This window comes from Pristiophorus japonicus, chromosome 12, assembly GCF_044704955.1.
Source record: "Pristiophorus japonicus isolate sPriJap1 chromosome 12, sPriJap1.hap1, whole genome shotgun sequence".
In the NCBI taxonomy this organism is placed as follows: domain Eukaryota; kingdom Metazoa; phylum Chordata; class Chondrichthyes; family Pristiophoridae; genus Pristiophorus; species Pristiophorus japonicus.
Genome location: NC_091988.1, coordinates 52,697,407 through 52,718,682, shown reverse-complemented (window position 1 = coordinate 52,718,682; position 21,276 = coordinate 52,697,407). Strand labels below are relative to the sequence as shown.

The following is a 21,276-nucleotide window of genomic DNA, read 5'->3' as shown; positions in this document are numbered from 1 at the left end:
TTACTTAATATTATATACATCTTACTATCTACTCATACTAGGGAGCAGAAATTCAGCATCTACACTCACCCCAGTCTGCAGTTTTTCTGCAATACAATTGGAAACCTACCTTTGAAGTGAAGGAGCAAGCCCCAGTATAATGGAGAGCATACGTTATTGGTAAAGCAGTGCGCTCTGATATAATGGAGAACAATACCTTGGGAGAGAATGGGCTAGCTTTCATATAATGGAGAGCCATTTGTGAAAGAGTCAGCTATGTAATTGGGATCCGACAGTAATGATGAAGGAGTCAGTTGTATAATGGAACTCCTATCTTGGTGGAAAGCAACCAGTTCGCCATATAATAGAAAGCCCACTTTGAGAAGAAGAAACCAGTCCGATAATGCAGAGCCTACCTTGGTGGTGAAGGAGCCAGCCCCAATATAATGGTTAAAAATTTGATCTTTATGCAGGTTCTGACCATCAATCCCATTTGACCAGACTAGACCTGGAGTTTCATTCTTCAATAGTCGGGACTGCAATATAAAACTAAATGTATTTGCATATTTATACACAATACAAATACCTATGTAAATAAAATTCACGTATTGCTTCATTGTACACCAATTATATTGATGCAGAGTATTTATAAATCATCGCGTATTGGTAATACTATGCATTTCTCCTATCCACTGCCTCTTTCTGCTTAAAAGCAGAATCATAGAATGTTACATAAGAACATAAGAAATAGGAGCAGGAGGAGGCCATTTGACCCCTCGAGCCTGCTCCGCCATTTAATAAGATCATGGCTGATCTGATCATGGACTCAGCTCCACTTCCCTGCCTGTGTTGCAGTATTAGAAGCCATTTGGCTTATCAAGTCTGCGACAGTGTTTTTCTCCACAAGCCCCCTTGTCTAATCCTATTCACCTGCTTGCAGCCTATACATTTTACTGCCCCTTTTTTTGTCCAAACAAATATCTAATTCCTTGAAAAAAATAATTCATAGACTTTGTTTTAACAATAGTTTGTGGCAGAGGTTTCCATATTCTAACCACACTTTGTGCAAGGAACTTCTTTCTAACCTCTCCTTATAATTATTTTCTTGATTATCTCAAAATTGTGTCCTTTCCTTATTATCTTGCCATCCAGTGGAATCAATCGATCACTGTTTACTTTATCATAACCTTTGATAATCTTGAATGCCTCTATCAGGGCTGGGCTGGATTTTCGGCTTTTTGCGATTTCGCACATTTCTGGGCACAAATCGTGGAGAAATAAAAATGTTAGCGTGTGTTAGCGTTAGCGCCAGAGCGTGCAACTTTCGCCAAATGAAAGTGCACGATGAACGTTAGTGCTAGAATTTGTGTGCCGGAGCCGAAAGTTCCGGCCCTAAAAAAAAAAATTGTCCGTTCTGCACATGCGCAAATTTTTTTCCCCCTGCGCTTCTGGTCTGCTGTCCGGGGCTGAATCAGCCATATTATTCGATTTTGATCATGGAGGAGGAGGCCAGACGATTTTCATGAGGCTAACGAAGCTCTTGTAGGAGCTGTGGAGAGGAGATGGCAGGAACTACACAGGACGGGTGGATCTAGACCCCTGCCATCTATTTCTAACAGAATCTGGAGGGGGATTGCTGGGGAGGTCTCTGCCTCAGACACTGTGGTCAGGAGTGCCACACAGTGCAGGAAAAAGTTTAGTGATCTTTCGAGGGTCGTTAGAGTGAGTACAATTTTAATTGATGCACTCCTTTATTACTTAAATTATAAATCTGACTCTATGTGTTCTCATGCTGTTGCTGTCACTCAGCACTCTGTGGGTTGCCTCCTAAAATGCATGACACATAGGTAGGCTTAGTGTGGCACCCTATTTGCCATGAATGATCTTTACACATTATTAAGATTGCTTTCGGAGATCTCAAAAGATGTTTCCCCACTTTGATGTCCTCCTGATGAACCACGTGCAACTTCCAAGGCCACTAACCAGAAGACTGTATTACATTCAGACAGTATGATATAAGTGCTTTGGTGGCTATCTGTGTGTGCCACAAGAGCAGATAGACCCTCTGGTAACTGTTATATATGCAGACTATAGATATACTCTCTGTGTAGTCACTGTATAGTTGCATAAGATGGAGACTTGTTACCTGATGTACTGTCAATAAGGTTTACACTGTGTATATACTATGCTGGCACCACTAGAGGGTGCAACTGGTGGAGACTGGGGTTTCCTGCCCCTGTGGCAGAGGCTTTCCACCAGAGTGCACTGCAGTGGGAGACCTGAGGGTCACCTGCATAAGTGTGCAGGGCCCAGTATAAAAGGTTGCTCACCATGCTTGTGCCTCACTCTCTGGAGTTACGAATAAAGAACCAAGGTCACTACAGTTTGAGTACAACACATTGCCTCGTGGAGTCATTCATAAGTACATTACAGACATAACAGTAACCATTCCCATTTTCATCTTTGCAGGCAAAGAAGTCCCATAACCGCCGCAAACAGGTGCGGAGAGGCGGCGGTCTGCCTCAGATCCTGCCACTTACGGACCTGGAGTGAGTGAGTGGCAGGCCTCATCGGCATCTCAGGTCAGGCAGCTGCCACTGTGGCACTGACCCCTGCTTGGATACTGAGGGTAAGCCCTGCACACTGCCTGGGCTAGGTTGGGGCAATTTGATGCAGTGTCTCTGGACTAGATATAATGGAGTAGCGGCGGTCCTTCAAATGAGCCTGTGCTATGTGACCTTCCTCGTGTCACCCTGCCCCCTCCCCTGCTGCTAACCACTCGTCTGTTGCTTTCTACTTCCAGATGACCAGTCACAGGCGCCACATCCCCCCATCAACCTTCCACGTCAGGCCATCATGTGGAGGAGGAAGAAAAGGAAGAGGAGTTGACTCTACGGGGTGCAGATGTACTCTGCACCTATTTTTCAACTGGCAAACACCTCGTTCGAGGATGATATAACATTCCCAGGCTTTGAGATCTGAGGCTCCTAGGACTAGTGGCGTGCAGCAACGCAGTTCTGGGGTCGAATCCCATATGCCATCTCTCCGGAGGGTGAATCGGCAAAGTCGGTCTGCTGACAGGCAGGCAGACACAGAACTAGACATGGTGGGACTGTCCAGGGAGAGCATCCAGCTCACCAGTCAGCTCCTTGATGTCCTGGGTAGGATTCCTGCGACCATCGAGAATCTCACTGCGACCATAACGGAGGTAGGGTCGCAGATTGTTGGTGCGAGTTGCGAAACCTGTGAGACCGTCACTGCCCACACGAGGCTGGTGGCCTCCATCAGTCACACTGGAGTCCCGGAGAGTGTGGCGAGCAGCCTTTCCGAGTTCCCCAGTGTGACACCCAGGCACACCCCACACCACCTGTGACTGGCGATGCCGATGAAGCAGCTCACTAGTCAGAAGCCGAGGCTTCCACATCACAAGCTCGTCCAGTATCTCCCCAGGAGGCGTCTCCAACGTCACTCCCCCCAACACAGCAGCGCTCTGACAACGTTGCTGCATGCCATCGTGGTGCCGCTTTGGTTATGAGGAGCAAGCAAGGGAGGGGGATAAGAGTAAGGGGGTGGGGGGAAGCCGGTGGTAAAAGACAGTGGAGCATGGGGTGTTGGTTATAATGTTGTTATTGTTTAATCACACTTTAATCAAATTAGTTATTTTATTAAAGTTTCAACGTTTGCAAATTATGTTAACAAAGTTATAAAAGTTTACAATGTTTCATAAATTCTTTTGTTCACCTTAATCATTCCTCTGTAGTGTCTCATTTTCAGAATAAGAGGGGGAATAGTCAACATGGTGGGATAGAGTGGCCAGGCAATGGTCAAATGTGCCATTCAGTCTTCAAGTAAAGTCTTCAATTATGAGCTGCTGACGTAAGCCTTTTGCAGCGCCAAAATTTCCACGATACCTCGCTTGTGGTTGTGGTGGGGGAGGTGGTAGCATGGGTTCCTTACCAGGCTCCTCTTCCTCGTCCTCCTCTCCCTCCTCCCCCTCCCCCCCCCCCCACCCCTCCTGAGGTGGTCCTGTAATCCCCAGTGGCAAATCCTGTCCCCTCATGATGGCTAAGTTGTGTAGCATGCAGCACACTAAGACCTGCTGAGGGGAATATTGCAGGCAGCCTCCAGAGTGGTCCAGGCATCGGAAGCGCTGCTTGAGCACTCCAATTGTCTGTTCGACGATGTTGCGTGTGGCTGCTTGGCTCTCATTATAGCGATGCTCGGCTTCTGTCTGAGGGTTCAGAGCGGGGTCATGAGCCAGGTGGCGAGGCCTTAACCTTTGTCCCCGAGCATTAAGCTCTGGCCTTGTAGTTGACGCTGGAACAGGCCTGAGACACTGCTCTCATGCAAGATGAAAGCATCATGGATGCTCCCTGGATATTGGGCATTGACTGCCATGATGCGCTGAGAATGGTCACAGACGATCTGTACATTCATGGAGTGGAATCCCTTTTGGTTTCAGTATACCTCTGGATTCTGTAAAAGTGCTCGCAGGGCGATGTGCGTACAGTCAAGTAAACCCTGAACCTTGGGGAAGCCAGCAAATCATCCAAAACCGACAGCCCTGTAATTTTGAGCCTTCTTGATCATTGGTAAGTTTATGAAGTCCATCCTGCGTGTGTGCAGTGCAATCATCATCATAGGCAGTCCCTGAGAATCGAGGAAGACTTGCTTCCACTCTTAACATGAGTTCTTAGGTGGCTGAATAGTCCAACACGAGAACCACAGACTCTGTCACAGGTGGGGCAGATAGTCGTTGAGGGAAGGGGTGGGTGGGACTGGTTTGCCGCACGCTCTTTCCGCTGCCTGTGCTTGTTTTCTGCATGCTCTCGGCGATGAGACTCGAGGTGATCAGCGCCCTCCCGGATGCACTTCCTCCACTTAAAGCGGTCTCTGGCCAGTGCAGTAGTCACCTGGCGAATGCAGCAATGTGTAGCGTGCTGTGAGATGGAGCATATGTCCCCTGCTGATGCCTGAAAGGAGCCGGAGGCATTGAAGGCAAGTGCCGCAGTCACCTTCACCTCGATGGGCAGTGCAGTCCTGGTGCTGCTGGTAAGCTGTAGGTCTGCCTGTACGAGCTGGCATATCTCTATCAGCAATTGTTTTCGGAAGCACAGCCTTCTAACGCACTGAGGCTCAGAGAGCTGCAGGTATGAGCGATGTTCCCTGTAAAGTCGTTGGGGATAAGGCCTCCCCCTCATACGTCTGTGACCTCTTCGATTACGTTCAAAATTATCAATAAGCCTTTTTGCAGCTCGATGCCATATAAATATAGCAGCCAGGAATAAAGGCTGACATAGTACTGCCCCCATCTTTTAAGATATCCTTAAATATCCTTTAAAACAAACTATGAAGTCACAAACGTCACAATGAAAAGTATGCAGTAACACAGCGTTCTTCTCCCAATGCTTTTAATTACTCAGAACTCCGACTTTCTCCTCAGTTTCCACGGTGGCGCTGCTTGTGCCCGGGGTGCGACTGCTTTTTGCTGGCGGGTTCCCGGGTGATATGCTCAAAAGTTCCTCCTGGGGCACTAGCGCAGCAATGTGTGACGATTTACGTCATCCAAACAGTAAAAACAGCAGGCGGGATGGTAAGTTTTAGTGTCGCCGCAAAACCATTGCTGAAAGTTCTGCCCAGGCGCAAAATCTTGTGCGCCTCGTTTCACGCCAAAAAAAATTTTTTTTGCGCCCCAATCAGCTATTTGCTAAACAGGGCGCAAATTAACTGAAAATCCAGCCTCTTGTGTCTCTTCATAACTGCAACCTCTCAATTTAGTGATAAAATCCTGTCAACCATCAGGATTACAATGATGGCATGAAGATGGAATCTACACTGCACCTTTTCCATGTTTATATATCCTTTTTATAATGGACTGCCTAAAATGTAATTCATGTGCCTCCATTTCACCCCTATATTTAATTATTGCTGTCATATGTTACAGCATATTTCCCAGGATAGTGGGATAATCTGGGTAACTGTCCATGTTCATCAACAATAATCAGGGACAAAATTAACAGTCACTTAGACAAGTGTGGATTAATTAAGAAAAGCCAGCACAGATTTGTTAAAGGCAAATCGTGTTTACCTAACTTGATCAAGTTTTTTTGATGAAGTTAACAGATAGGGTTGATGAAGGCAATAACAGTTGACATGGACTTCCAAAAGGCATTTCATAAAATAACACATAATAGTCTTGCCAGCAAAGTTGAAACTCATGGAATAAAAGGGACAGTGGCAGCATGGATACAAAATTGGCTAAGTGACAGGAAACAGAGAGTAGTGGTGAACGGTTGTTTACTGGACTGGAGGAACGTATACAGTCATGTTCCCCAGGGGTCGGTAATAGGATCACTGCTTTTCTTGATATATATTAGTCATTTGGACTTGGGCGTACAGGACACAATTTCCAAATTTGCAGATGACACAAAATAAAAATTGTATTTTATATTATAGGCAATATAAACTCAAGTATAGTGAAGTATAGGCTCAAAACTTGGAAGTATAGTGGACAGTGAGGAGGATAGTGATAGACTTCAAGAAGACATAGACAGGCTGGTGAAATGGGCAGGCACGTAGCAGATGAAATTTAATGCAAAAAAGTGCGAAGTGATACATTTTGGTAGGAAGAATGAGGAGAGGCAGTATAAACTAAAAGGGTACAATTCTAAAGGGGATGCATGAATAGAGAGACCTGGTGGTATATGTGCTCAAATCGTTGAAGGTGGCAGGGCAGGTTGAGAAAGCGGTTAAAAAAAGCATACAGGATCCTAGACAGGATAAATAGATAGGATGGGCTTCATAAATAGAGGCAAAGGGCCCAAGTTTGCCCCCAGGTTTAGAACGGCGCATCTCTGTGTAGTGCGCCGACTTTGTAGAACAGAAACGGCGCCTATTATTTACCTTGGTATTCTCCCCTCCGTCCGGTCGATCCAGGCCCTTGGCGCAGCGCAGCAGAACGCGTGGAGGGCAGAGCCAGGTCCTGGCACTGAAAACAGTGCCGGGACCTCTGCACATGCGCCCTAGAGTGTGCACGCATATGCAGTAGCTCCAGGCCCCCGAGGCTGTGTGGGAGGGGCCCGAAGCACGTCGCCCCTAGCCCTGGCCGAACGGGCTGCCAGGGCGAAGATTGGACTCGAGCCTCCCTCCCTCCCCCCCGTTTAGCACCCGCCTCCCTCCCTCCCATTTAGCTCCCGCTGCCCCCCCCCCTCCCGTTTAGCTCCCGCTTCCCCCCTCCACGTCGTCGTGGGTGGGGCCCGCCCGCCCGGCATCTTGCTGGGGACGGCCCCGCCCAAAGTCTTCGGCTGCCCAGCCCGCCTTCTACGTCCTCGGCGGGGCCCGCCCATCCCGCCCGAAGTCTTCGGCGCGGCCCATTCTCTCTCTCTCTCCCTCTCCCTCCTCTCTCTCCCTCCTCCCTCCGTCAGAAACACAGAGCGACGACACTGACAGAGAGAGACATTGAGAGAGAGAGAGAGACAGAGACAGAGAAACACTGGGAGGTGGTGGTGGGGGGGGCCGTCCCAGCACGCTGTTGGAGGGCTCCCGGTGCTGCAATCGGTGAGTAGAAACTTAATTTTTTATTTATTGATTGAGTTTTCAATTTATTTTTTATTTTTCATTTATTAATTTTTTTTAATTTTATTGGTTGATTTATTGATTTATTTATAATTTATTATTGATGATGGCTCTTTATTTGTAAATGTGAAGTGTTTAATGTATGTAAATCCCCCTTCCTCCACTCCCCCCCCGCCCCCATCTCTTGTTCTCTGCGCCTGATTTATAAGTGTAGGCAAGGTTTTTCTGAGCATACAAAAATCTACACTTACTCCATTCTAAGTTAGATTGGAGTAAGTTTTCGCTGCCTAAACTTGCAAAACAGGCATAAGTGGCTGGACATGCCCCCTTTTGAAAAAAAACATCTGTTCTATAATGAAACTATTCTAACTCACTAGAACTGGAGCAAACTAAATGCCGAGAATTGCAATTTCTAAGATGCTCCATTCTAAACTAGTTGCTCCAAAAAAATAGGAGCAACTCGAGCCGAAACTTGAACCCATAGATTGCAAAAACAAAGAAGTTATGAGGAACCTTCATAAAAACACTGGTTTGTCCTCAACTGGAGTATTGTGTCCAATTGTGGACACCGCACTTTAGGAAGGATGTGAAGGCCTTAGAACAGGGTGCAGAAAAAATTTACGAGAATGGTTCCAGGGACTTCAGTTGCGTGGATAAACTGGAGAAGCTGGGGTTGTTCTCCTTAGAGCAGAGAAGATTGAGTGCAGATTTAATAGAGGTATTCAAAATCATGATGGATCTAGACAGAGTAGATAGAGAAACTGTTCCCATTGGCGGAAGGGCCAAGAACCAGAGGACACAGATTTAAGGTGATTGGTAAAACAACCAAAGGCGACATGAGGAAAAACTTTTTTTACACAACAGGCAGTTAGGATCTGGAATGCACTGCCTGAAAGGTTGGTGGAGGCAGGATCAATTATGGTTTTCAAAAGGGAATTGGATAAGTACCTGAAGGAAAAAATGTTCCAGGGATACGAGGAAAGAGCAGGGGAGTAGGACTGGCTGAAATGCTCTTGCAGAGATCCGGCACAGGCTCGACAGGCCGAATGGCCTTCTTCTGTGCTGTAACCATTCTATGATTCCATGATTCATCAATGTCCATTTAATTATTGCCTAATAAGCAATTGTCCTGACAATATTCCCCCTTTACCTCCAGATGGAGCTTTTTGATGTCCCAAGCTCCATCTACTATCTCACCCCAACATACCCCCAACAATACCAAGATGAATAGCTGTGTTGCCACAAATGCTTCACGCAGTTGCCGCACCCGCTGCTGCTCCCCCCCCCCCCCCCCCAACCCCACCTTCCTCCAAACCTCGATAAATTGCTGCACTGCTGCACATGGGATGGACAATAAATGCTGGCCTTTTGAGCGACGCCCACATTCCATGAACAAATTTTTAAAAAACATATCCATTTGGTTGAGGTTCCAAAATTGACCATTATGCTGCCAGGCTTTAACATCAACGTAAAGCCTATTGTTCTTAAAACTGTAGATGACAGTAAAGTTTAATAGATCAATATCTTTACAACACTAACCATGATATTATAGACGTCATTTGGGTCATCAGAGGAGTCTTTCTCATCGACCTGCTTATCTGCGAAGTAAAATACAACAATTACAGCTAAATGTCAATTCCATTTAAGTTCTATTTATATCAGCCTCAGATTTAGAACAAATCAAGTACTGTGGCTTAAGAATAATATGGGTAAAATTTACTGAACTGAGCTTGAACACTTCATACACATGGTGTAAATTAAATATCCAGTGTTCCTTTCAAAGAAGTTGAAGATTGCTCGTGTGAAACACATTTCATACCACATGAAGTAGGATGATTTTCCTCAACTCCAAGGACTCAATGAGTTTGTCCACACAGTCCAGGAAGGTTCCAGATGTGATTCCTGGTCTGTGCTGACTTAGCTGATCTCAGTTGGCGTTGCTAGATTGATTCTTGGGATGAGAGGGCTGTCCTATGAGAGATTGAGTAGAATGGGCCTATACTGTCTGGAGTTTAGAAGAATGAGAGGTGATCTCATTGAAACATATAAGATTCTATCGGGAATTGACAGGGTAGATGCTGAGAGGATGTTTCCCCTGGCTGGAGAGTCTGGAACTAGAGGGCATAGTCTCGGAATAAGAGGTTGGCCATTTAAGATGGAGATGAGGAGGAATTTCTTCAATCAGAGCATTGTCAATCTTTGGAATTCTCTACCCCAGAGGGCTCTATGGATGCTCACTCGATGAGTACATTCAAGGCTGAGATAGATATTTGAACTCTAGGGGAATCAAGGGATATGGAGATCGGGCAGGAAAGTGGAGTTGAGGTCGAAGATCAGCCATGATCTTGCTGAATGGCAGAGCAGGCTCGAGCGGCCGTATGGCCTACTCTTGCTCCTAATTCTTATGTTCTTATGTTGGAGAGGTGAATATTAGTCAGGTTTCTTGCTCCTGATCACAACGCCTGCTTGAAATGTGCATGCAGGCAAAAGTTGAGTGAGCGCAGGATTGGCTCTGATGTTCCTCACAATTGAATAGTTTGCCAACACGCACTGTCAAGATTCACAAACGAATAATGGCCACTTTAATGAAGTACTGGTGGACACCTATGGAATCGAAGCCCAGCAAAGAGTTAACGCCTTCAAGAGGAAAAGGAAGGAGCAAATTAGCAAATGGGGGGGAAAAAAAGGGTATTTATTGAGTGATAAATAGTGTCATATGCTAACTGCATTCAGTGTACAGGATAGTGTATGTAAGGCTATGTGGTCATTGCATTGTGAGTACAAGATTGTCTATGAAACATCACATGGGTCATTCCGCTGTATGTAATTGATCAGGTGTGAAACATCCATGTCGTCAGTGCATTGTTTGTACAAGATGATGCATTAAATGTTCCACTGTATCGGATGGTACGTGGATCTTACTGTGGTTATGTATAGGATGCTGTATGGAAACCCAGGGTGAAACTTATATAAAATCAAAGGAACTACATTGAAAGTTACAACTATGTGGAATACTGTGCCATCCCTGGACAAATTTTCCCAGCTTTGTGATAAAATCCTGCTTACCATCAGAATCACAACCATCAGAATCACCAACACCATCATCTGGGTCACTTTCCCCATTGATTATCTTATCCTTTTTCTGAGGGCACTTTGGGAGTTTTGGCAACCTCTTCTCCAACCAGCCTCTGTTACGCAGACTTTGTCGGATCATTGGATATGGACCGTAGATGCTAAATATCTTTTTCAGCTAAGCAATGAGAATGTTGTTCAATTATTTATTATTTAGTGAAATCATATTTAACTTATTCACTTTGTACAATGGAAAACAGAAATGTTAGCACACAACATGCCTCATACAGGGCATAGCTTGTCCTGACAGATAACATTTTCCCCCTATGCACAGTGCAGCTCCATTCATACTTTTGTTTTGCATCTTGTTCTATGGTTGCACTTTAATACAGCATTCATTTCTATGACTAGATTGTCTTCAATTCCTTTGATAAATTAATCTTTATCTAGAAGGAGGGTGTCAGAGGACAGAGGAATATTTTTTTCATTTTTGTCTCCCAGATTCAACAGAAGTTATTCCAAATCAGTTATAGCACAGCAAGAAACACCTGCACTCACCCCGCCCTACTGAACCAGTGTGAATCTTTCCACTTCCAACACTAACAACCTTTACGCCCTTTCTGAGTATGGTTGCCACTTCAGTGCCAGTCAGTGCCAAATGTAGGAGCAGCTTTATGCCTTCTAGGAATTAGGGGTAAAACTTCCACTGCGCTGCTCGTTGGTGAGCACCGAGAGTGCAAAACGAAAACATGTGACACTCACTACCAGCCCATGATTTTATGTCCAGAGTTAATGGATGAAAAATTGTGGTTGCTGTATATCAAGGAGTGGCACTGTGGAATTTTTACTCGCTAAGTCGAAATTGTCACACACACTTGATGGAGAATCCTTTGCAGCAAAAACAGGACACATTTATCATCCCAACAGTCTGGGTTTCCCTGACTCAGACCTCAGACCTGAATTTACAGTTTAAAATAGAGAAGAAACATTTGAGATTTAATGAATAAGTTACTAATTTTCAGAAAAAGGAAATTATGGATCAAAACTATTTTATCCTATCAAGCCTGCTCTGTTCAATAGACCACATTCACTTTAAACAGTCGTGGACGCTGTTTAATTGTTTCAGCTTCCTAAGGGAAAAATAACCACTGGGAAAAGCTAATTTTAGGACATGGTGAAGAAGAACATCACACAAAGAATGATCAACATTTTGTATGGTCTTCCAGATAGGATAATACCTGTATAAGCAAAAACTTAAATTTTGTTCAAGACCTAGTTAGATGGCATGTTGTGAGGACTGTTACCTCCTCCCACCCACCTGAATGGATGAGCCAAGATGTATGAATACCCTTTCTCATCTGTATTTATGTTGTGATGTTGTGACTCCCAAAGGCAATCAAGGAAAATTCTAGGATTGTAATCAAGTTTTAATTCTACATTATTTAACTCTGAAGGGCTGCATTTCACAAATGGTATTCCCACAATCTCAACATCATTGGAATCAGCGTTCTGTACAGAATTCAATCATCCAATTTCCATAGTCATCTCAATAACCTTCAAACTTCACCAGATATTTTACAAAGTCCTTTTTCCCAATAAGTTAGTTGGAACAACATTAACTACACAGCTAATTTTCAACTAATTTGAAATCTTTAAATGTTATGATATGCAAATATGACTCAAGTCAGCCCTGGTAATGAACCTGAGCAGCTTCTGTTTATGATGATACAGGAGCAGAATTGTATATGGAGACTGCTGTAATGCTGCAGCTACTGTGCTGAGACTGGTAGCTGCAAGAAGGGTTCCAATTAGGCAGTACCCCATTTACCTGCCTGACTGGAATTATCATGGTTACCCCCATGTGCAGAGATCCTTTCCCAGCAGTTAAAATTTAAATGTTTCGCGAGCGTCCAGCTCCTGACGGACCGCATTGCGGCACTGGAGCTGAGGGTGGATTCACTCTGGAGCATCCATGATGCTGAGAATGACGTGAATAGCACATTTAGCGAGTTGGTCTTACCGCAGATAAAGGGTACACAGCCAGATAGGGAATGGAAGAGCAGTGCGAGGAAGGTAGTGAAGGGGTCCCCTGCAGTCATCCCCCTGAAAAACAGATACACCACTTTGGGTACTGTTGAGGGGGATGACTCATCAGGGGAGAGCAGCAGCAGCCAGGTTCATGGCACCGTGGCGGGCTCTGCTGCATAGGAGGGCAGGAAAAACAGTGGGAGAGCAAGAGTGATCGGGGATTCGATTGTAAGGGGAATAGATAGGCGTTTCTGTGGCCGCAACCAAGACTCCAGGAAGGTATGTTGCCTCCCTGGTGCAAGGGTCAAGGATGTCTCGGAGCGGGTGCAGAACATTCTGAAAAGGGAGGGTGAACAGCCAGTTGTTGTGGTGCATATAGGTACCAACGATATAGGTAAAAAACGGGAAGAGGTCCTACGAGATGAATTTAAGGAGCTAGGAACTAAATTAAAAAGTAGGACCTCAAAAGTAGTAATCTCGGGATTGCTACCAGTGCCACATGCTAGTCAGAGTAGGAATCACAGGATAGCTCAGATGAATACGTGGCTTGAGCATTGGTGCAGCAGGGAGGAATTCAAATTCCTGGGGCATTGGAACCAGTTCTGGGGGAGGTGGGACCAGCAGAAACCAGACGGTCTGCACCTGGGCAGACCGGAACCAATGTCCTAGGTGGAGTGTTTGCTCGTGCTGTTGGGGAGGAGTTAAACTAATATGGCGGCGGATGGAAACCAATGCATGGAGACAGAGGGAAACAGCAGGGAGACAGAGGGAAACAAAATGGAGACAGAAGCAAAAGACAGAAAGGAGATGAGGAAAAGTGGAGGGCAGAGAAACCAAAGGCAAAAAATAAAAAGGGCCACTGTACAGCAAAATTCTAAAGTGTCAAAGTGTAATAAAAATGCAAGCCTGAAAGCTCTGTGCCTCAATGCGAGGAGTATTCGGAACCCAGGAGGGGGCTCTGAGCTAGTTAGAGTGGGTGAGAGCTCAGATGAACAGGACCCCAAGAAAGAATGCAAAAGGCAGGAGGCAACAGAGCAGAGTAGTACTGGGGTAAGGGTAAACCACAAGGTGATAGGAAGGGACAATATGTATGAATATAAGGGGGCTGCAGGAGGGGTCAAAACTAAAAATCATGGTTTAAAAACTAGTATTAAAACACTCTACCTAACGCACGCAGCATACGAAATAAAGTAAATGAGTTGACGGCACAAATCATTACAAATGGGTATGATTTGGTGGCCATTACAGAAACGTGGTTGCAGGGTGGCCAAGACTGGGAATTAAACATACAGGGGTATCTGACAATTCGGAAGGATAGACAAGAAGGGAAAGGAGGTAGGTTAGCTCTGTTAATAAAGGATGATATCAGGGCAATTGTGAGAGATGATATTGGCTCTAATGAACAAAATGTTGAATCATTGTGGGTGGAGATTAGAGATAGTAAGGGGAAAAAGTCACTGGTGTGCGTAGTTTATAGGCCCCCAAATAATAACTTCATGGTGGGACAGACAATAATCAAGGGTATAATGGGGGCATGTGAAAAAGGAACGGCAGTAATCATGGGGGATTTTAACCTACATATCGATTGGTCAAATCAAATCGCACGGGGTAGCTTGGAGGAGGAATTCATAGAATGCATACAGGACTGTTTCTTAGAACAGTATGTTACAGAACCTACAAGGGAGCAAGCTATCTTAGATCTGGTCCTGTGTAATGAGTCAGGAATAATAAACGATCTCCTAGTAAAAGATCCTCTCGGAATGAGTGATCACAGTATGGTTGAATTGGTAATACAGATTGAGGGTGAGGAAGTAGTGTCTCAAACGAGCGTACTAAGCTTAAACAAAGGGGACTACAGTGGGATGAGGGCAGAGTTGGCTAAAGTAGACTGGAAACACAGACTAAATAGTGGCACAATTGAGGAACAGTGGAGGAGCTCTTTCATAGTGCTCAACAAAAATATATTCCAGTGAAAAAGAGCGGTAAGAGAAGGGATAACCAGCCGTGGATAACCAAGGAAATAAAGGAGTATCAAATTAAAAACCAATGCGTATAAGATGGCCAAGGTTAGTGGGAAACTAGAGGATTGGGAAAATAAACGACAGCAAAGAATGACTAAGAAAGCAATAAAGAAAGGAAAGATAGATTACGAAAGTAAACTTGCGCAAAACATAAAAACAGATAGTAAAAGCTTTTACCGATATGTAAAACGGAAAAGAATGACTAAAGTAAATGTTGGTCCCTTAGAAGATGAGAAGGGGAATTTAATAATGGGAAATGTGGAAATGGCTGAGACCTTAAATAATTATTTTGCTTCGGTCTTCACAGTGGAAGACACAAAAACCATGCCAGAAATTGCTGGTCATGGGAATGTGGGAAGGGAGGACCTGGAGACAATCACTATCACTAGGGGGGTAGTGCTGGACAGGCTAATGGGACTCAAGATAGACAAGTCCCCTGGTCCTGATGAAATGCATCCCAGGGTATTAAAAGAGATGGCGGAAGTTATAGCAGATGTATTAGTTATAATCTACCAAAATTCTCTGGACTCTGGGGAGGTACCAGTGGATTGAAAAGCAGCTAATGTAATGCCTCTGTTTAAAAAAGGGGGCAGACAAAAGGCAGGTAACTATAGGCCGGTTAGTTTAACATCTGTAATGGGGAAAATGCTTGAAGCTATCATTAAGGAAGAAATAGCGGGACATCTAGATAGGAATAGTGCAATCAAGCAGACGCAACATGGATTCATGAAGGGGAAATCATGTTTAACTAATTTACTGGAATTCTTTGAGGATATAACGAGCATGGTGGATAGAGGTGTACTGATAGATGTGGTGTATTTAGATTTCCAAAAGGCATTCGATAAGGTGCCACACAAAAGGTTACTGCAGAAGATAAAGGTACGCGGAGTCAGAGGAAATGTATTAGCATGGATCGAGAATTGGCTGGCTAACAGAAAGCAGAGAGTCGGGATCAATGGGTCCTTGGTTGGAAATCGGTGGTTAGTGGTGTGCCACAGGGATCGGTGCTAGGACCACAACTGTTTACAGTATACATAGATGACTTGGAAGAGGGGACAGAGTGTAGTGTAACAAAATTTGCAGATGACACAAAGATTAGTGGGAAAGCGGGTTGTGTAGAGGACACAGAGAGGCTGCAAAGAGATTTAGATAGATTAAGTAAATGGGCTAAGGTTTGGCAGATGGAATACAATGTCGGAAAATGTGAGGTCATCCACCTTGGAAAAAAAAACAGTAAAAGGGAATATTATTTGAATGGGGAGAAATTACAACATGCTGCGATGCAGAGGGACCTGGGGGTCCTTGTGCATGAATCCCAAAAAGTTAATTTACAGGTGCAGCAGGTAATCAGGAAGGCGAATGGAATGTTGGCCTTCATTGTGAGAGGGATGGAGTACAAAAACAGGGAGTTCCTGCTGCAACTATACAGGGTATTGGTAAGGCCGCACCTGGAGTACTGCGTGCAGTTTTGGTCACCTTACTTAAGGAAGGATATACTAGCTTTAGAGGGGGTACAGAACTGATTCCGGAGATGAGGGGGTTACCTTATGATGATAGATTGAGTAGACTGGGTCTTTACTCGTTGGAGTTCAGAAGGATGAGGGGTGATCTTATAGAAACATTTAAAATCATGAAAGGGATAGACAAGATAGAGGCAGAGAGGTTGTTTCCACTGGTCGGGGAGACTAGAACTAGGAGGCACAGCCTCAAAATACGGGGGAGCCAATTTAAAACCGAGTTGAGAAGGAATTTCTTCTCCCAGAGGGTTGTGAATCTGTGGAATTCTCTGCCCAAGGAAGCAGTTGAGGTTAGCTCATTGAATGTATTCAAATCACACATAGATAGCTTTTTAACCAATAAGGGAATTAAGGGTTATGGAGAGCGGGCGGGTAAGTGGATCTGAGTCCACGGCCAGATCAGCCATGATCTTTTTGAATGGCGGAGCAGGCTCGAGGGGCGAGATAGCCGACTCCTGTTCTTATGTTCTTATGTAAGCAGCACTATGTTTAACCATTTAAATGAACTACAGGCATGTTTTAAAAGTGTCCAGTAGATGCAACGGACCCGTCAAACTCAAGTAATGCGAGACAAGGAGTCTAACACCACTTCTGTCCAGAGTTAGGTCGGAACATGATTCTGGATTTACCCTACAATTTTAGAATCCCAGCATGAAAACTGAAGTTTTAATATAAATGTGCCCTTGAAGAAATGCAGACTGAAGGTGTTTTGACCCCGATTTTCCCTATTGACCTGTTGAATATTCAGCTCTGAACAAAATGGCAGTTTTAAAACGCTGCCAAGCTTTTTTTTTACCTTAACAGCTTTTTCCACAAGGCATTTGCAGTTTTTCAGCCGATCGAGGTTTACCTCTGACACAAAAATATGATGCCTGTGGAATTTGACATCTCTTGTAACCAGAGACCCTGTGGAAGTTAAAAAAATGTCTTAAGTCACACATCAACTTGCATTGGGTCTAAATGCGCTGGCAAGTCGTACAAACTAGTTACATGATCATCTCTGTGTTTAGGAGTGACAAATCACAAGTAATTTTCACATGCACTGTAAAATGTCAGTAAATTTTAACAACTCAGAGCTATAGCACCCTGAGTTTCAAAGAGTGATATAATACAACTCTGAGGTATAAAGAATGCCTAAAGTCTGATTGAATTGTGATGGTTATTTGCCATTTAAGAAACAGAGTAATTAGTGCAAGTTTAGAAAATATCACATGTCTTTGGATTTAAAAGATCTTACAAATCCATTTTAAAGCAAGATATTTCTAGCCCAGGCATAAACCACCACCTGCAATAAATGCAGACACTGAACCACTGCTTCTAGGTGAGGATGATAGGGAAGATATCCTGCACAAATAAGGTTACTAGATAACAGTGGCAGATCCTTCAGTTAAGAAATATAAATCTAATAGGCAAAACTGATCCAGTATGAATGACACAGGTACATGTGGGTGTAACAAATGTACAATGAGGTGTACAGTATGAGAATTATGCAAGAGTGTATAGTGTAGGAATGCAAGTGTACAGTGTGGGAATAATACAAAAAAGTGTGAGAAGGACACAGTGAGAAGGTGTGTAGTGTGAAAATGATATAGGCATACAGTATGAGAACGATAGTTACAGGTACTGCAAAAGACTAACATAGGTGTACCATGTGAAATCAACACAATGCATTATGAGAGTTACACGTACAGTCTCAGTTACAGGCATACAAAGTAAGAGAAAGTGTGAGCATGTCTGAACCACACAGGATCAGTGAGTTACAATTATAGTGTAAGCAATATAAGTGTATCTTGTGAAAGTTGTTTGTACAATGTAGGAGTTACAGATGCGAGTGGCAGAGATTTGTTGCGAGTTATAAGTAGTGTGAGTGGCAGGTGTGCAATGTGAAAGACAGGCATAGTGTGAGAGTTAAAGATACAAATGTGAATGTCATAAACCCATTGTGAGTTATAGGTGACATAGGTGTGCAGGTAGTGTGTGACTCACAGATGTACAAACTAAGAATTAGATGCATAGTATCAGCTATAGATGCATAATGCAGATGACACGGCTACAGCAATACTGGAGCTCTATCTTTTTCTCACCACATGACTTGTTTGTCCCTTTGGCTTCAGTATACTGGGATTTGCAATTCTGTTTCAATCTGATTCCCTCCATTCTCTGAACTGATTCATCCTGGTTCTCAGAAACTGGGTCAACAAAAGAGAAAATCTAATTAAAACATGGGTACACTATGGATTCTCAGTTCTGCGAAATCTAAATCGGGCGGAGGGAAGGAAATCATCATTCCTCTGACCCTTTGATCTGTGCCACTTCTAAAATTATCCTTGGTAGGAGACTTTTATCCATTCGATTTGAGAGCTGCATTTTACTCTGGCTCACTAGTCTGAAAGGACTGTTTTAACTCATCCAATACCCTGTTTCCCATCAGATGCAGCGTGCATGCTGATGCAATTAGTGTATGATGGGGGTAACCATGTTGCTTTTCATGTATTCTGGTTCAAGAACTGAGTGGAGGGGGTGAGGTGAGTGCTCTTTGTGTCTTTGCTCTAACTGCACCAAATGCTGAGCAGTAGCTAGGACTGAACTGCATCCTTTGCATTTGTCATTGTTCTGTAATTACATTCAGGAAGAAATGGGTTGCATCTAGTTGGTCTCTTAAATTTGCTCTCCCATCACAATTGCAGGCAGTATGAAATGGGTCCAGATGGAAGCACAGTTCTGTATGGTGTCGAGTATAATGCAAGCAATCACACTGAATCCAATACATTACAAGCAACCATTTTCCCCGGCTTAAAACCTGCAGCAATTAAGCACATAGCCCTATTCTAGATCAGTCAGCTGAAGAAACATCAGCTTGACAAAATAGTGATATGGTTATCGATTTTACTACTTTTTTTTAATGGTTTAATTTGAAGTCTGCACAGCACTGCCACTACTGTCCTTTCCATCATCATCATCATCATAGGCAGTCCCTCAGAATCGAGGAAGACTTGCTTCTACTCCTGAAGTGAGTTCTTTTGTGGCTGAACAGTCCAATACAGGGAGCCACAGACTCTGTCACAGGTGGGACAGATAGTCGTTGAGGGAAGGGAAGGGTGGGAATGGTTTGCCACATGCTCTTTCCGCTGCCTGCGCTTGATTTCTGCACGCTCTCGACGTTGAGACTCGAAGTGCTCAGCGCCCTCCCAGATGCACTTCCTCCACTTAGAGCGGTCTTTGGCCAGGGACTCCCTGGTGTCAGTGGGGATGTCGCACTTTATCAGGGAGGCTTTGAGGGTGTCCTTGTAAAGTTTCTGCTGCCCATCTTTGGCTCGTTTGCTGTGAAGGAGCTCTGCAGCGAGCACTTGCTTTGAGAGTCTCCCGTCTGGCATGTGAACAATGTGGCCTGCCCGGCGGAGCTGATTGAGTGTGGTCAGTGCTTCAATGCTGGGGATGTTAGCCTGGATGAGGATGCTGATGTTGGTGAGCCTGTCCTCCCAGGGGATTTGTAGCATCTTGCGGAGATATCGTTGGTGATATATTTCCAGCGACTTGAGGTGTCTACTGTACATGGTCCATGTCTCTGAGCCATACAGGAGTGCGGGTATTACTACAGCCCTATAGACCATGAACTTGGTAGTAGATTTGAAGGCCTGGTCTTCAAACATTCTTTTCCTCAGGTGGCCGAAGGCTGCACTGGCGTGCTGGAGGCGGTGTTGGATCTCCTCATCAATGTCTGCTTTAGTTGATAAGAGGCTCCTGAGGTATGGGAAATGGTCCACTGTCCTTTGCAATAGCTTCCTGGAGACATTTGATGGGCTGATGGTAGAATCGGCAACAAAGCGAGTCATTTTTTCTCTTCTCCAAAGAAAAAAAGTGATGTTTTAATAAATAGAGTAGCTGTATCTGCATTGCAGTAGTTCCACAATGCTTTGCATCTTACCATCGTCCTTGGGACAGGTGCCACCAGCCATCGTGTCTTTGATCCTGCAGGTATTTTTGTTCTGTTATAAGAGTAACATAACTGTTAGTCACAGTTATAACTGCCCCTAATGGTTAGCAGTTAGATAGTATAAAAAATTGTGTGCTATGGGAATAGTTCTGCCCAAAAACTGATGGTAACTAAAGGCTTCTTGAGTGTAATTGTTTTTCTTAATAGATCTGACTAAAGACTGTAAAGTTCCAGCTCCACATATTAAAAGACTTAGGTAATCAGCCAGATACTAATTCAATCAATTCAATGACCATATCTGCAAATCGATTTAACATTTATGCATGTACCCACCCCACTAACATAATTATTCCAACAGTGCTGAGCTCCAGTTCCAGACTGTCCTTATAAACCTCAGGTTTTCATTTTTCTTCAACAGGAACCCCCCTTTCCCCATCTCCTCCTCATAAATATACTTGTTTAAACAAAGTCCAAGGTGGCCACTCCACTCTTCTGTGTAGTTAGGTCCAATCTGAGAAACTGGCTTGTTTGGCTCAGGTCCCCTAATTTGGCTGAGCTCCTTGAGACTCTGTACCCAGGATAATTGAAGTCTCTTGATCATTTAGACAGTAAACTTTCTGGATTATCAGGCTGAAAAGTCAACTGCAAGAGTCAGCTTGAGTCCGTTGGTAGCGCTCTCATTTCTGAGTCAGAAGGTCTGGAGTTCAAGCTCCACTCCAGGATCGGAGTACATTACCTAGGATGATGCTTCTGTGTATTACTGAGGGAGGGTTGCATTTTCTGAGGTACTGTCTTTTGGTTTAGAGGTTAATCCAGGTTCTGTTCCAATGGCTCAAGTAGATGTAAAGATCCCATGCCGCGATCTGAAGAGAGAGTTCTATAAGTTAGTTCTTTTTATTCCTCAAGAGAGTGTTGATAGCCAAGGGAGGTACTTAGTTGGTGTAAGTACATTGTCACTTCCTTCCTGCTAGAATAGACTGCTGTCTCAGAGACTGGGTTGCTGGACCACATCGGAGGGATCTTTCTTGTAGATTAAGATTGTTAGCTGAATTAATAATTGTTTAATGAGATGGGAAACTATTGCTTTCTTTAAATTCATGCTGTTAATTCTTACAGATCTTGACTTACTTATTTGGTGCAGCCATAGCAC

At 44.2% G+C, this 21,276-nt stretch overlaps 1 protein-coding gene across 6 annotated transcripts in view; it reads right to left on the bottom strand.

The window, feature by feature from the left end:
* The window catches only part of ttll3 (tubulin tyrosine ligase-like family, member 3), a 114,041-nt gene that overhangs the window by 71,354 nt on the left and 21,411 nt on the right, over positions 1-21,276 (bottom strand). For 2 of the 6 annotated variants that reach the window (XM_070895458.1, XM_070895463.1), the window contains exons 1-7: positions 20,863-20,983; positions 20,118-20,178; positions 18,277-18,381; positions 16,989-17,098; positions 10,621-10,804; positions 9,094-9,152; positions 396-515 (exon numbers count right to left, since the gene is read on the bottom strand). In XM_070895458.1, coding sequence (XP_070751559.1) covers positions 396-515; positions 9,094-9,152; positions 10,621-10,804; positions 16,989-17,098; positions 18,277-18,381; positions 20,118-20,148 — 609 coding nt within the window. In that variant the 5' untranslated portion in view covers positions 20,149-20,178; positions 20,863-20,983. Of the gene's footprint in view, positions 1-395; positions 516-9,093; positions 9,153-10,620; positions 10,805-16,988; positions 17,099-18,276; positions 18,382-20,117; positions 20,179-20,862; positions 20,984-21,276 lie in introns of those variants that run through there. The other 4 variants (XM_070895459.1, XM_070895460.1, XM_070895462.1 and 1 more) reach the window with 3 other exon arrangements.